Raw genomic sequence first — 17,671 nt, 5'->3', positions numbered from 1 at the left:
GAATGATGGCTTTGCGTCGGGACGGGTCTGAAACATTTTTGTTTGGGTAATGTTGTTACAAGGATCATTGCCACTTCATGGAAACATTTTCACATCCACTCATCTCCGAGCTATATCTTTTTAAATGATGGAAAGTTAAAGGCACGCCCGTCCTATATTCTCTGTACGATTTTGTAGGCGTATTTTATTTTAAGGTGATGATGTCGTCATCTCACCCATGGTATCCTCCTTTCCTTTCGCTTCTTCCATTTAATTAATCTCTCTTGATAATACTACCGCCCTATATATCGTCTCATTCTTATTAATTTGTATTTCGGGTGTATACTTTTGCTGCAGAATTAATACTAGAATTTATTCTCAAACTATCAAATTTTCATATTATTTTTCCCTTCATCTGTGTGCATCTTTTGTTGGTAGTTGGGTATTGGATAGTCACACTGCTTCCTCATTGTCGATCAGTGGCGTAATGAGACAAGATATTCAAGGGGCACGAAATGATGTACGTTGGAAAATTTCCACAAAGTGTCGTGAGCGAGCGACAAAATTGACTTTTACACTGTTTAAAATGAAATTTATTTCTGTGATAATTTTGAATTAATATTAAACAAATAAACAAATAATATCATATTTCAGCATTTTTTCTTTTTCTTCTAATTTTTGCTGGATCGTAGACATTTTTTTATTTTATCTTTTTTATGGGGGGGGGGGGGAGGTGAGCCCCCATCTGTTCGCCAATGCTGTCGATGACTTTTGTGCCAGGAATTCATTATCATTGCCTTCCTATAGCTAGATTGAATGATCCCCTTACCCTAAAAAAATATGTCACAATCTATACTCAGAATATGATTGTTCCTCTGAATCAACAAGTATTATGATTCTTTTTTCTGACAAAAAAAATAAATTCTGAAATTGGCGTAAATTTAACTCAAGCCCTAGCAACTATCGAAAAGAGAGATTGTATCATCCTCTAAATCCAATGAAATTAAAGGGATCTCTTTCTCTGGCTCGATTTGCCGAATATCTGTCATCGTTCTAGGTATTTGTTACGGATCTGTGATACCATACACCAATACGCTAACTCGAGCAATGTGTGGTGAGGAGAAACAGTACATATCAATTTTGACATCGATGATGAATGGCTGAATTTCAAAAGCATTGTATAATTCTCTCTCGTTATTGCATTAATCCATTTTAACTTTGTTGTATACAGTATCATTTTTTTAGACCATATAAGCATAAACTCCACTTCAAAACAAAGTTAAAAGCAACATCAGGAACTTTCTCGAGCTGGGCCCAATTGAAAAATAAAGAAAATCGTAGTCATTTTAATCAATAAAGGATATTTGTCGGAATTTCAGTACTTTTCAGTTTTTATTTAGAAAAAAATGACATCTAAATTTGGAATACTTACTTCAGATCTACTAGAGATCTATGGGTGGAGAGCGGCAGGTGTAGATAAACGACTTGCCAACCGTCGCGACGCTATGGCCACAGTGGGATTCGAACCCCGTTACCATGTGGTTTTTAGACTTTAAAAAGTCAAGAGACTTATCCACTGAGCCCGCACAACACTTCAACATCTGAAAGATTGGTATTGTTTTTGCCACTAAATAATAATGGCTTCGATATTTTTTTCCAAGAATTATTTGTAAGTTTAAAACCTCTCCCAAGACAGCTTTAATATAGGTGCTACCCCCTTTCCTCTGTGTCTCTCTCTTTCTCTCTCTGTCTCTCTCTTGCAATGTTCGCTTTTCGTATATCTCATCAACAAGCAAGGTCGCTTTTTATTGAGAGTGTTAGGAAGAAAAATTCCAATACCTAAATAACTGCTTATAATGGATTCGAATTGAATAAAAGGAATGAGTAAGCCCTATACAGTAAACGAAAATAAAATTGATATATACAGTCGCGGTATCCTTGGAAACAATTTTAGAAACATGAATAGAAGGAAATTGAATTTTGCCCTCAATTTCCTCTGCTTTTCATGACAATGTAAAATTATCTCTTTCTGGGCGACCTCTAGAGGATGCTTTCTGTGAAAAAGGACTGAAAATATTTTCAATTTAAATGAATCAAAATCCTTTTAAGTGCTCTCGAGTATTTGGAGTTCAAATATTGTGGGATAAAGAAGCATTTCGTTGAAAGCTATATATTTCCCCATGAACAAAACTACTGTGCATTTGACGTAAATTCCAGAAACAAATTATAAAGGAAGGTGACATGAAAATGTTTTCAAAGCATTTTTGGTGAAATATTTAGTATATTTACACTCTAAAAAAGATTTAGAAAACAAATTCCCAATATTGGGTAGAAAGGGAACAAGCATGTTTGCTGCCTAATTTTTCCCCTCATATTGGATAAAATGCTAGTTTAAAGGGTAAATTTCAACGCAACATTGCGTAAAATTTACAAAGTATTTGGTATCATTTTACCCAGCAAGCATACATGTTCTCATTTTACCCAATATTGGGTAAACTGTTTTAGAGTGTAAGAAGCATGTTTCATGCGAAAAATTTTACGCTCCAAAATTATCATAAGATGTATTATTGTTATTCAAGATTAGATATTGCGGCGATACTTAACCTACACACATTCATGCTTCCTTTCAACAATTAATGTTTGGTAAACATTTTTCTTCAGGACTGTAATCACACAACAAACGTTATAACTCCATCCCCCACTTTTTATTCTGCGTATTATTTACTTGTAGTCTAAATACTAAATATAAATTACTGATATAAAACATTACAGGCCTACATACATTTTATTTGGGGAAAGTTCGTTTATTTTCCTTTTCTTGATTCCTTTATTTTAGAACTTATGTGAATACACAATTCTTGTTTGTTGGAATTTTCATTTCAATTTAGCCCTTTTTGTAATTTACAGCACAATTTTTAAATCTAAAAGTTATTGAATAAGAGTAGCTTTCTGATATTGCATGAGCCCTACTCACTTACTTAAAGGAAAAGGTTAGTATATTGCTAAGTCTTTATCTTTTACCATTTATCATTACCACCACCATTACCACCAACATCACCACCACCTGCACTACCACTATCTTCATCATATTCATCATCATTCCTGTTATTGTTATTATAATATTTTTTTCCCCTGGTGTCAGAGGTTTTTTATTCATTCAATAGCCAAGTTAACATGTATTAACATTCAGGGTCTTAGAGACAACATCCGAGATGTCGTCTAAAAGAATTTCATATTTAAACACATGCCATATAGAATAATTGTTGTATGGTTTACCTTGAAAATAATTAATCATATACATCAAATAGATTGCATATTGAGCATACACAAGGACTGTATTTATATCTGTTGCTTGTTCATGTGTGAAATAAAAACCAACTATTAATAATTTTTCGTTTAATATAATTTTTTCTTTAAACATTAAATTAATCAAATCCACAATACGTTTCCAGAAAAGCTTTACGCTTGGGCATTATAAAACAACATGAACAAAAGATTCTGTTGTTTTACAGAAAATACATAAGTTGTCTGTTACGATTTTCCACCTTCACAAGTTGTATCTAAACGGTAAAATCCTATGAAGAGTTTTGAAGTTGAGTTGCTTTATTTTATTGTTTTTCAATGTCTTAAACTTAAATTTCAATGTGTCTTTCCAATCAAAATCAATTGCAAGGTTCAATTTACCTTCCCAGAATGTCAAAGCAGCCGGGTCTCTTTTCTTAAATTCACACAATAAACTATAGAAATTGCGAGACTTCATTGATCGTAGTCTAATAACATCAAGCGTTCTAATTTCGAATACGTCGCTTCCGTACTGTGAATTTGTTTCATCGTTATCTGCATAACTTATGTCTAGTTATTATAATATATCATTATACATTTAGATATGAATTAAAATAAAAAAATATCAATTACGACAACCTATCTACCCTTTTGTCTTTGGTTTTATGTTAATTGCATCTCTATACAAAATACACAATAATTGTGTGTATTGCTCCTTTTCGACTCCACCTCTGCAAGCTATAGACCTCATATTCCATGTATTCTGGCCCTCTCGCATCGGGATATTATTTCATGGTGTTGAGTGATAAGATGATGTGACGCGTGTCAAGACAAAAGTTGGCGGTAAATTGCCGTATAAAGAAAGCCCCTAGATTAAAATAACTCCTTACTGCAATATTGGATTTGAGTAAGTTCCTTGACCTTGCCATTTCTTTCAACCATCCCGAGTAGACGACGATTGTCGGGCGATCTTATCTTGACGGTTATTTCGTGGTGGTCGAATTCATGGTTGGTCGGTTGGTATTGATAGCCAAAGGGCTTTTGTCTTTGAAACTGCAGGATTTTTATGAAATCCATGATAATTTCGGGTTAAAATCGCGAACAATGAAAAAAATAAAATCAGCCTGGGGGGGGGGGGCGAAGTGCTATGATTTTATGAAAACTTACCAAACCCCCTTCTCAATTAGGCTTAGGATTACCGGCTTTGTAACACTCGTGTATCCAAGGGGACAATACCATAAACAGAAAAGTTTATTAATAGCACCATTTGCTCGTCACCTTTTTGGTAGAGGGAAGTATTGCCGATTTTGCCAAGTAAAAATGACCAAAAAAGTCTGCGACTTGCTCCCCAACCCCTTCCCTCTCCTTCCCAGTTCGTCAATATTGTATACAGGAAGCAATCTTAAAGGGCCAATGACAGTCGTGCTTTTCATGTGTTTAATTTTTTTTTAGTCAATGAATAAATTGATTTTAAATTCAATCATATTTGTATTTGTTTTCTTCACAATGCAGGCACACGGGAAGCAGCCTTCGTGAATGCCATCTCGGCGGCCGGCGTGGCTCATGCGGTGACGAGGGGCTGCAGTAGTGGAGAACTGGAGAAAGTAAGCCAAGTGTATTGGGTTGCGTTATTCTTTTTAAATGAGTATAAAAGAGTGAAATAAAGAAAGAAAGTGTGTGGAAACTTACCCCGTCCCTCCATATCACGATATCCTGAAGTGAAAGTCCTGATATTGACAAAGGCCGGGAAACCCATTAAAAATAAAAAAAATCAATCGACTGAAATGAATACCTTTTTTGTGTGTGTCAGTTTTCAATTTCAAAGTTTCTTTTCTGCAATCACCATTGTATAATCGTTTTATGTAAATTTTATTGTTATATATTGTGTATTTGTAATTCTGTTATTAGTCCTGTACCTCGTCCTAAAAAAACGAGTAGTCTGGATTTATTTTCATTGGTTGTAAGTTCCCTTTATTTTGTTTTGAATAAAGGTGATACTTAAAAAAATAATATATAGGTTTTGAAAATTGTCGGGGGTAAATTCCTCCCGTCCCGCTGCCTATACGACTTGTATGATGACGATTGCCATTGTGTTGATGGCCCTACTTGACTTGGATGAATGACAGACAAATATTAATTGTACTTTTTTTTTTTTTAGATTAATATTCATATGATTTTTTTTTTTCTTTTACCATGCAGTGCGGCTGTGATCGTACGGTGGGAGGTAACAGTGCAGACGGTTTTGTCTGGGCAGGCTGTTCAGATAATGTCGCTTACGGCGTCCAATTCTCACAAACTTTCGTGGATGCCATGGAAAGAAAAACCCGTGCTACCCTTGAACGAAGGCTAATGAACTTGCACAACAACGAAGCTGGAAGAAGAGTAAGAAATAAATAAATGTTAGAAATAATATTACACTTCTTTTTCTTATAGCCATCCACTTTTGAAGACGCCCATAATATCGGAATGGTAAATTATACCGATATGTCTACGGTCAGTTTGGTTTTATCCCAGATGTTCTTATCTCCTTTTTATCCATCTTGTTTGTATGATAAACTCTTAATCCAATTTCCACGAGTCTATATACCATCAATTTATTTAATTCCCATTCAGGCTATAGTTCATCTAGGTCCTAATATTCACTTGGTGTAAGGCCACTTTAGTCTGTTGGTTAGAAGAAGTGTTTTATATTTTCATTTGACAAAGTAAAAAAAGAAGAAGACAAAGTGGAATTAGATAAATTGGGCATTAGATTGACCATTAGACCAAGTGGGAATAGGACTAAGTGTAAAGTAGACCAAACGGCAATTGGACGAATTGATAGTAGACCAAATTGGTTTAGTCCATGTGGTAGACTATCCTGCTAAAAAAATCTTAGAAGACAAAATAGACCTACTGCTTTACTGCATGTAGACCAAGTTACTACTCGATCGAAACGATCATGACGATGTCAGCAGTTTAAAAAATGAATAATGGAAAGAGGAAATATTTTCAATGGTATAACAAAAGTCAATGACATGAGACTCCATTGTTTCATAATTATTGTGAATCATGTCAATGGGGGCAGGGGTTCAGGGAGTAAATAAAAATGTATCTTAGTTATGATTAATAAGATAAATAATGCAATTTGTTGATTATGCATTTACCCCTGAACCAGCCGCCGAAATGACAAATTTATTTATTATTTTATTCGTTAGAACAGGTAAGCTTGCAAAAAAGTTTTATTTTAGGAAAACGGTAATCACCTCAAGCAGGTGTTCTCATCTTAAATTTATTCGTAGTTTTTGAAAATTTGTTCTCTCAATTTGATTTTGACCTATTATACCGACCCCATTTCCTTCGTATAACAGATTATCTGGAGTTCAATTTTTTTTCCCGTTTTCTTTTCTTGCATTTCCCACCTATTTTTTCACTTTAACCTTTTCCCTTCTTCTTCTTCTTCTTCTTCTTCTTCTTCTTCTTCTCCTTCTCCTCCCTTTTCTTCTTCTTCTCCTCCTCCTCCCTTTTCTTCTTCTTCTCAACCTTCTCTCTCTTCTTCAGTCTTCTTCTTCTTCTTCTTCCTCCTCCTCCTCTTCTTCTTCTTCATCTTCTTTTTTTTTCTTCTTCTTCTCCTCCTCCTCTTCTTTTTTTTTCTTCTGCTTCTTCTCCTCCCTTTTCTTCTTCTCCTCCTCCTCCTCCCGTTTCTTCTTCTTCTCAACCTTCTCCCTCTTCTTCAGTCTTCTTCTTCTTCTTCTCCTCCTTCTCTTCCTCCTCCCTTTTCTTCTTCTTCTTCTCAACCTCCTCCCTCTTCTTCTTCTACTTCTTTTTCTTCTTCTCTTTCTTCATCTTTGTTCCATTCTACGTTCATTTTTACATTTTCATTGTGAGTTTGAAGCTGTGTAACTTACGTAGGAGGTATAATATTTTTTACCTTTATCAAAATTGACTTTAAAAAAGATTTTTTTTTAAATCGTTGTGCGATAAAAAAGAAATCTTTATAATTTATCAGCTGTGTAAATCTTGTCATGAAAAAAAAACTGTTTATCCATTTTTTTTTTTTTTGGGGGGGGGCTTTTAAATCGTCGTCGACACGTCATGATTATGATTGTATTATTTTCGATCTCCCTTCGTTCAGATAACTCGCCACAGTTGACTCACTGCGAGGGCGCGCAAACGACCCCGTCTATTTAGAATAAATCAAAAAGTTTTTGATTTACGGATCGGAAATAACGCGTGCATAAATAACCACTGATTGACTTACTGTCGTGCGAGTCAATTTTCTCCTTGATTAATCCATATTCTTTCATCGGTTATTGATCGACTCTGGGCGATTATTTAGAAATGTTTGGTAAATATGCCGCTCGCTGTGCTTGACTTGCATCTTGTGTTTCCAAGAGACAGAAAGTCGTTTTCTGCTTGACAGATTTGTAACTTTTGAACTTGAAATGTACATCATGGGGTATTATGGGTGTGGGGATGTGACCACTTTTATAGAAAAAGTAAATCCACTGCAAAGGCCACAAGAATTATTCGAGAAACACCGTAAGACAATCTATTGGTGATATGGGATCAGGACTGGGAGACTTTCAAATTCGAGGACCACGTGTGAAATTCGACCACAGCAACAAAAGTTAAGGGGACAAATGTGTATGGAGCAAAATTTATAAAAACGCGCGAGCGAGCATAAATGTTGCCCCTCTTTAAAAACGAAAAGCCCTCTTATGTTAAAAAACGTGATAGAGGGACAATAATTGTATTAAAATATATATATACATTTCACCCTTTTTCGTTTCCTTCTCTCTTCATATCGTTTTCCTTGGTGATGGAACTTGGGGGCATGACCCTATAAGCACCCTCTCCCCAACTATACACCATCAGCGCACATTAATGTAATTCGACTAAGATGATGCATGGATGGAAATTGACTATATTACTGATACCTATATATTTATGTAAAATATTGAATGTTTCATATTTTGCGTGCATCTCGTTTGTGTATTAAAGACATTCATTGATGCACTCTGGCGACATTTTCATATCGTCTATAACCTTCACGCGGCGTCACGGGGTGGACACTAAAAAAACAAACCAATCTTTCACGGATAGCGAAGCGTAATTCAGGCAATGCTCCTGACTTGCACGCGAACCCATACCAGAAAGAATTACCTTATCACAAGCTAAATGAATTAAAGTGTTCAGTGATTTATGTAATTAAAGATTCTTTCATATTTTCTCCTTTCTCTCATCTTTTCCCCACCTTTCAAATTTCCCTTCTCTTTTATCTATATTTTCCTCGTCGTTGTCGTTTTCTCCTATTCGAGCAACCATCATAATGTTTTGCCGGGGGATGGGGCCTTCACGAGAACATTTTATTTCATAGGAAATAAAATTTCATATTTTATTAAATTCATATTTTTGAAAAATACAATTCTTGTAAATACAGTAAAGTACATCATCCGAAGTCGTTCATTTAAAAAAAATGAAATTAAAATGATTCTAGTGCACACTTTTGATTTATTTTTATTTTTTTCAATGAAAAAGTTGCAAAGGAAAAACAAGCTTTTACAAATTGCAGGAGTAGGCTGGACTGACGATTTTTTTCTAAGTTCTCCCCCCCCCCCTTAGACACACATACTCCGCTTCTCGAGATCACGGCAGTATCTTCTCTTTTACTTTTGAACCTTTGCTTCACATTTTTTGCTCACAATCTTAACATGCTTAACTTAAGATTTATTAGAGCAATGGCGAGCATGCGATCATCATCATTCTTCTGAGACATTAAGAAATGCCCCCATTTCTCGCAATGACCATGATGACGAATGGGGTTTGGACAAAAATGTAGACACGGATCAAAATGATGAAGTGATGTTGCTAAAACACCCAAGGCGGTCCATTCGAAAGTAGCATAAAAATGTGTCCTTAAAGTCTTACACTAGATCACCAGAAACCCAAGGGAAGAACAAAATAATTTGAAAGAATGATAATTGTTAGGCAAGAGATTCGGCAATCAAGACGGACTAAGTAAATACATGTACATGATACATCCCCCTCTCTCACTCAATCTCCTTTTCTCTCGTTCTCGCATCTCATTTTCTGAGTATTGATGATAAAAGAGGAATAAACACATGATAAGTTACTGAGTTGGGGATTTTTTTAAATTCTATTTTAAACAAGATACTTAAAATAATATCATCGGCGAAAGTTTGAATGTTTAAAAAATAGTTGTCGGAAACTGGAATCGAAGTATAGCCTATGGCCGTTAAAAACTACAGTCTTTAAAGAATATATCCCTTAAGAATTTCTAAAACAACGCATATTTGTGGGAAACTGCGATCAAAATACATGAGAATGTTATGTTTATCTGTAACTTGTTATTTGTATCAAGTCGAGTCTGAAGCAGGCGATTGCGATCTAGCCATTAAAAGCGCGGGAAATGATGAATGGGTGATCTTGGAACGAGCGACGCGTGCGCCGAGATAACAAACACAGAAATTGTAACGTCTGCCCATTTAATGTCGCCATCACTCACTTGTGTTCAAAATAGAGATATAATATAGGCCTATTGCATACACCTCCCGAAGATCAAGCATAGAATTGTATCATCCAAGAGATAGGCCTACTGTTTTTAATTAACTGAACAATCGTGTTCATGGGCGAGTTAGCCGAATAATGCCGATGTTTCTTCGAATTAATTTAATTCATTCACGAGTTGTATCATGTTTATTTGTTGCTGCATGAGCAATTCAACAGCTTAGCTTTTCACTTTTTTTGGTGTCTATAGGTCACGTGCCAAGAAGAATTACTAAGAAGACAGAGTTTGGAAGGGGGAGGGGGCTGTTAATAGAGAAGAAGCGAGGAGATGTGTCAATTTCAGATGAGATTACGGAAGGAAACAAAGTCAAACATTTAAACATAATATTGTCACATTGATGGACACCCAAAGGAGTAATGAAATTCGGTTCAATGATATTTTCTCGACCGACTTCCTTTCCACCATGCCTCATCACATCCCCTCGCAATTTCATTCCCACCCCATCTCATGTCATCGGCTCACTCAATCAGTGATTAATATTTTGTCAGAAATGTCCCCATAGAGTGCTGAGATCAGTTCGGCATTTCAGGCATCCACACACATAATCTGAGCCAACTTTTCAATCACAACCACCACCGGTTATTGAAATGGAAATATTTTCCGAGTTCATGGACCAAGCTCATACATAAACAGATTTTTGGATATCATGACGGTTGGTAGATGATTTCGGGCTGTAAATTTTCCAATTATTTTAAAGTTTAGAATTCGCCTCCAACTTAAGTGTTAATTTGTACTCTTTAAAAGTAAAGCCTATCGGTCGTCAAACCAATGAGTTGATGGATAATTATGTTTCCGAACTACACCGCTCCTCCCCCCCCCCTCTCCTCGAGTCGGGCCGGCCAGATGTGAAGCGAAATTCTAAAGTTTTTTTGCCAAACAAAATTTACTAATAATAGGAAGACGTTAAGTTATTCACGTGTCATACAAGTCTCGTATTAATTAATAAACTATCCCAAACATACTGTAGATAGACTTGCCAATTTATAGCCTTTAATAATATATCTTAAATACATGCTGACTATTTTGTACATAGATTTACTGGCGGAGAGTCAGTGACGTTAATGTTGCAAAATAGGTAATATATGTCTTCCTGGAAAACATTTTGTTGATGTCCATTACGGAATCAAGAGAGGTGTTGCGGATAATGTAAAAACATTATTGTCAAACCTACACTGGCGTAGAATAAAGGACCTCAAAAGTATTAGTGCTTGTTTTTCACTTTTGCAGTAAGAGCTAAATTCATAACCTAGGATGCCTACTAGTGACCCCCGTTCAAGTAATAAGGGAATCCCTTTTTAACGCCCCCCCCTCTCTCTCATTTTTGTTGCCTTGACATAAATAATTTATATGAAGACATTGTTATCACCAAGGAAAACTCATCAAAACCCATAGTCCACCACTTTTAGAAATCTACTCGAAAATACTACCTTGATGTGTCATCGATGCATTTAACAAACCCCCAAAATATGAGTTCCTGGTATAGTGTTTAAATTTTGGAGTGATAATGATGTCACTTTCTCGCTAAAAGTGAATAGATTTCGTTTTTCATTTAACGATGTTTATACTGTCCATTTGACTGTCTGTTACGGGTGGCACTCAGGGGGGGGGGGTACCCCTTTAGTTTTTCATATGCTTAAAATAGAAGGAAGAAAAGAGGAGTATAAACATATGTAGATACAGAACGGGAATAAATGAATCAGTCATTTAACTATACAACATACCTGCATAGGTCTTATTTAAAAGATGGAAATTAAATAAAACGCATATTTTTTTTGTTTCTTCTTGACACCTCTATAACTGTATACACTGGCACAGCCTTTGGCCCGTTGCCATGATTGTGAAGCAAGAATTATATAAACTTCCAAGAATAGAAAACGTACTTGTCTTTTTGAGTTTGTTATACTAAACATTATGTAAAGTGTATTTGTCGAAGTTTACCATAAATTGTGGTTATTCGTTGATGTTCATGAGGCCAGTACAGAGAATTAATCAATATGGGCCTATATTTTGTGCCCCCATAACAGTAATAATTATGAAAGATATTATGAAAATAAAATATAATCATCGCAAGATAGCTATACCAGTGAACCGTATTATTTATGATATCACACTCTTGGTAAAGCTTTGAATCGTTGAAAAAAAAACAGGGCATCATGTATGTAATATCAAATTTCCATTTTAACAAAATTTCAATGTCCTATCTTTCTTTTTTTTTCACTTCTCGAAATTAATTAGACAATCGAAGACAACATGCGGATGGAGTGCAAGTGTCACGGCGTGTCCGGTTCTTGTGAGATGAAAACGTGCTGGAAATCGATGCCGACCTTCGGCGACATCGGCTACGTCCTCAAAGAGAAGTTCGACGGTGCCACAGAAGTCCAGTCCCTGAAGATCGGATCCAGGCAGCAGCTGGTCCCTCGCAACGCGGACTTCAAGCCTCATACCAGCTCGGACCTGGTCTATCTTGTGCCATCCCCTGATTTTTGCGAGGAGGACTTGAAGGTAAGCTTCTTCTTCTTCTTTTTAATTTTCTTCTTCATCCTCCTCCTTCTTCTTCTTCCTCTTCTTCTTCTTCTTTTCCCCTCCCTCATTCTATGCCTCCGTTTTCCTCCCATTCCCCTTCGTTCCAATTCTTCTTTTTCTTCTTAATTTGATTTCGTTTGGAAACCAACGTATTTTGCCATTATGGGCATATACTTTACATTCATGTATATGAATTGAACAAATTCTTATTCATTTTTATATATCTAGTTTTGTATTAAAATAATGATTTTATGAATTGTGAATAAAGTTACATTTTAGAAGAGTTTGTGTGAAAAATACTAGGTGGGCTTATAGTTACAATGAACTGTCTTGTGGGATAAATTTCTTTTTTTAATTTTATGACTGAGTAGTGTTAAATCACTTGATGAACAAATTGCGTTCTCATTGTAACCTGTACTCTCTTAGAATATTGTCAATACTATTCAAGAGTGTCGTATTGAAAGAACAGATTGTTTTTGTCGATTCTTTCTTTGTTTCTTTCCTTCCCTCCTTCATTCACCCGCCAAGCTGGGATCACTGGGTACTCACGGACGGCGCTGTAACAAGACATCAAAAGCCATCGATGGTTGCGAGCTCATGTGCTGTGGTCGAGGTTTCAACACTCACATCGAAGAGGTGGTCGAACGATGTAGCTGCAAGTTCCATTGGTGTTGCTACGTCAAGTGTCGGAATTGCCATCGGACTGTCGAAGTGCATACGTGTAAATGAACGTGCGGGACCGAACTCGAGCAAGGCGCCGCGTACTGCATCTTATCGTGCGTGTGTGCACGTACGTCTACCTGAGACGAACGCGGTGATTGTGATTGGACAATATTTATCATCACGTGACGGACTGTCGTAACAGATTTTTTAAACAGTATTCCATTTCAAGCAAGCGAGTTTTCCTGGCACAAAATGGTAGACATGGCCATGGGAAGCGGGGTTGCTTCACCCCTGAGATTTTCCTTGGGGTACTGCGTGTATTATTCTCCATATGCAGCACCCCCTAGAATTCTGGTTGGTGTTAAAAAATTGAGAAATGTTAGCAAAACGAAAATCTTTTTTTTTTTGTTGCTTGTCAAATTTACATCAGCAACCTCAGTCAATAAATCGTTCCCAGGGCCCTACTATGGTAGAAACGTTTTGGCTGGAGACTTCAGGAGCATTTTCTTGTACCGGTGTCATTATTTGAAAAGAATTTATTGAAAAAAAAAATGTTGTTCATTACTCCTTTGTTGTGTTAAAGCATTCAAACAAGAAGAAATTAAGGCCTTAAGACATCTCTGAATGCATAAGTAAGAATTGTTATAAAAATATTTCTAACACGTTTAAAATGATAGTTGAGGGTGTCTAGCCTTTTTTGACGGTACAGAATATTGGTACGTGAAATACTAATGCCAGGACAAAACGGTGTACTCGTATATCATTTTCTTTTTTTTTAAGTATAATGTTGTAATTATACCTATTTTACTTATCTCGGAGCCAAGACAGTGGGTTACGTTTGGCAAAATGAATGCCTGGTTACTTGTATGTCCCTCAACCAATATCTAGGCCCTTCATTCTTATATCAGTATAAGAAGTTTTCTTGGGGTCATCACTGGTTCATTTTCATAATACATTTGTGATACTTACTAGTTACTATGGTTACCTTATCAATATTAATCATAAATCTGGAAGTAATCAATTGATTAAAATATTTATGTTGATGTCGGCTCGAAAAAGCAGATGAGAAAACTAACTGCAAGTCAAAAGCAAACACATGAATTTCTTTACCTGTTGCAGTTGGAAATGGTTTCAAGCTTGTCCAGAATGATTAAAAACATTATGTGAAAATAATCTTTAAAAAAAAACTATGCAGTAGGTCTTGAAAATCTTGTACAAAATTGTACAAAAGTGAAGGGAGGTCTTATTCGAACGCACGCTGCAAAGTACCATTTATCTAAGATGCTGTTAACGAATTCAGACTGCCCTCAGTAATTACGTCCTTTCTAGGCGGAGGCATGATATTTGAATCTGTTTAAAAACAAAATAAGTCATCATTTTCTGAAGACTTTAATCATTTTAGAACACAATTATTGAAGCATTGTGTTTATAAGTGCCTTATGCTCTTGCCGAGCTATTTCATGATTTACAAAAAGGTACTTTATCGTTTGAACTGGTTTTTTTTTTTATTGAAATGTGTTTGTGTGGTGTACAATTTATTTTACGCAAAACAATGTACAGTATTTCTTGTTCATAGGCCTACATGTATCTTATTATCATTGTACTATTGTATAAAGTAATTTTTTTGTAATATAATGTCATTATAATGTCTTCCCTTATTATTGTATGTGATAATATTTGATACAATTACGCGCATGTAGCCAAAACTTATGTTATTATTATTCGATGATAATTTTATTAATGTATGGAATATTCATCAAAATTACTCATTGTGTTAATAGCATGTATTATTCTTTTTTAGAATTCTTTTGATTCTGGTTTTTATTAATTGCAAACCACAACTTGGACCCCTACGAAAACAGCATTTGCTAATAGGCTTTTCCATCCCACAAGTGGTAAATGAATAAAATGAATAAAAAAATCGAATCAAGTGTAAGAAAATAAACACAATTTCCGTTAGTATGTCATCCATGCTGTTAATTCCCGAATCTTTTTTTTTCTTAGGGGAGGGGGGGGGGGGTGGGCTTGTGTTCTATACCCTAACGATAAAATCCCCTTTTGCTATTCTGGTATTTTGTTTTGAATTAATCCCTTGAATATTTTGTCCGTATTTTGATTATTTAAAACCCGTCAGCAATAAAAATCGGTTTTAATTTACTAAATTTTGCACTCGATTTCTTTTAATAAATGTTAAAATTAGTGATGAAAGCTGTTAGCGATTCTGATATTACTCGTTCATTTTTGCATATAAAACTAAAAGTAGATATTTATGAAATAAAAAAAGGAAAATGGCATTATTTCACCGTGATGCTTAAGTTACAACGGTAAAATTGAAGCATTAATATTGGTGAATTGATAATAATTGATACACTGCAAAATTATTAGTTGATTTAAACTACACTATTGGTGTAGAACGGCAACAGACACTTTACACCAGTGTCCAATTTATGGTAGCAGGTCAACGCCAAATGGTGTATATGATAACTTTGGTTTTATAATCTGATTAGTTTTATGTTCGGACTTCAAAGTGTCCATTTAAGACCCGAGCGTGTTGTCCTTTATTAACTTGGACTGCATCTAAACACTATATTTTTAGAGTGAAGCAACAAAAGCGCGAAAATAATAAGATTTCAATGAATTGCTTTAATCCCTATTCATTTTGTGGTAAAATTTCAATAATTATTTGCATTCTCACTTTTAATAATTACAAAATCAATTTAAAAAATGCTGCAAAAATAGAAAGAAAAGTTTCAAAGAAAATTATGCGTGGTTGAATGTAGAGAATTCTTTTTTCCCATGACATAAGTATTTGTTATTTATATTTCAAAGATAATGTGATTGTAAAACACTAAGCGACCTTGGGTCTGTTTGTAAAAATGTACTACTAAAGAACGTTGTAATAAAGCATTGATATTCGGGATTTCATAGAGAATAAACATTGTCTTTTGAGCAATTTTTATTGACTAGGTTTCCGCAGTCTTCCCGGGCAGCGTCCTGGGGCCCGTTGCATAAAACTTTTGCCATAAAAAAAACTCTGGAAAATAAACAAGAAATTTATGCAACGGGCCCCTGGTGTAAGCGGTTCTGACTCTTGCCTTGTAAGCAGAGGGTCTTGTTTTCGAATCCAACCGCGGCCTAACGTCCTCTGGCAAGGCGTCAATCTACACTTTGCTGTGAGTCTCCACCCAGGTTTCAAATGGGTACACGGTAGGAGGGATACTATGCCTGGTCATTGAGTCTTGAAACTCTTGTTGGGATGTTCCCCAGGGAGTGGAGAAAGTGCATACATTGTGTGCGCGCACAATGTAAAGTGCTTAGTGACATCAATTATTAGAGGTCAAGTCCATCCCAGAAAAATGTTGATTTGGATAAATACAGAAAAATCAAATTAGCATAATGCTGAAAATTTCATCAAAATCGGATCATGTAAAATAAAAAAGTTATGACATTTTAAGTTTAGCTTATTTTTCACAAAACAGTGTTATGTACAATTCAGTGACATGCAAATTAAACAGTCGGTGATGTCTTTCACTTACTATTTCGTTTGTTTTTATTGTTTGAATAATACAATATTTCATTTTTTACATATTGAAACTAAACTTGACTAAACCATATCATAGGCGGATCCAGCTTTTGGCGAAAGGGGGTGCGCACTGCCGAGCGGCGCACACATTTTTGCACTTCACCGGCGCCATAAAAGAAAATGTTGAAAAAGGGGTAAAGTCTGACCCTGTCAAATGCTCCTTTCAAAATGTAGGATTTCCAGTCATGCCATTTTGCATGACCACACGCAGATAATATTTCCGGGGGGGGGGGCAAGACTCGAAAATTTGGTGCACATCTCACATTTGCACAATTTTCATAGTTTTCATGAAATGTTAAGGAAAAAAAATTGTTTTTCACAACAGCAGATCGCGAATGTGCCCCCCCCCCTTCCCCCTTGCTGCGTACGACCATTTCCTGAAGTCCACTTAAACATATCTCATTATAACAGAAATATACATCAATTTAAACATATAATCTTTAAAACATATATAGAGAGAGATTGAAAAACTTATCAAAGAAAGAAACAAGCAAAAAGTAACACAAATTATGCATGTTATTTGCGATTTCAAAATCTCGTGTATTAACCCTTTTATTGCGTTGAGGCCAATACTTTTGTATATTAATAGAGATACAAGTTTTTTTTACTATATGCATATATACACAGGGGCGTCGATCCTTTTTTTTAGATTTGGGGGGCAAAATCATGAATCAACTTTCCAAAGGCGCTCGATATCACACAAAACAAACAAACTCACACAAACACACACACACACACATATGCATATATATATATTTATAAGACTCATGAGATAGAAACACATATCTAGCCAACAAATTAATGCGAGCGCGAAGCGCGAGCTGAAATTTTTTAGTATACTGACCTGAAAACAGGAAAAAGGTGCCTGTTTAGGACTGTTTGTAGTAACTCATGAGGAGGATACATATCTCACTACACAGATAATGCGAGTGCCGAGGGCGAGCTGAAATTTCTTTATATTCTGACCAGAAAGCTTGATATTCTATGCATTTTTGGTACCAATGATTAAGATTGGTATAAAAAAAAAAAATAGATGCGAGCGCGAAGCGCGAGCTTAAAATTTTGATATT

The 17,671-nt window shown here is 35.6% G+C and overlaps 1 protein-coding gene across 1 annotated transcript; it reads left to right on the top strand.

The window, feature by feature from the left end:
• Positions 1-2,938: 2,938 nt before the first annotated feature.
• On the top strand, positions 2,939-16,577 carry LOC129276012 (protein Wnt-4-like). The gene is made up of 5 exons (XM_064109725.1): positions 2,939-2,969; positions 4,774-4,865; positions 5,461-5,643; positions 12,068-12,334; positions 12,884-16,577. The coding sequence occupies exons 1-5, from the start codon at positions 2,939-2,941 to the stop codon at positions 13,082-13,084; spliced, it is 774 nt and encodes a 257-aa protein (XP_063965795.1). The 3' UTR covers positions 13,085-16,577.
• Positions 16,578-17,671: the final 1,094 nt, after the last annotated feature.

Source organism: Lytechinus pictus, chromosome 14, assembly GCF_037042905.1.
Source record: "Lytechinus pictus isolate F3 Inbred chromosome 14, Lp3.0, whole genome shotgun sequence".
Taxonomy (NCBI): Eukaryota; Metazoa; Echinodermata; class Echinoidea; order Temnopleuroida; family Toxopneustidae; genus Lytechinus; species Lytechinus pictus.
Note: the sequence above shows the minus strand (reverse complement) of the source record. Positions and strands in the feature narration are given on the sequence as shown.

Bases quoted from the DNA above. Each gene is read 5' to 3' on its own strand.
- LOC129276012 (XM_064109725.1), top strand. From the start codon at position 2,939: ATGAGCCCTACTCACTTACTTAAAGGAAAAG. The intron at 4,866-5,460 runs GTAAGCCAAGTG...TTTACCATGCAG, and splicing joins GTAGTGGAGAACTGGAGAAA to TGCGGCTGTGATCGTACGGT. The intron at 12,335-12,883 runs GTAAGCTTCTTC...TCACCCGCCAAG, and splicing joins TTTGCGAGGAGGACTTGAAG to CTGGGATCACTGGGTACTCA.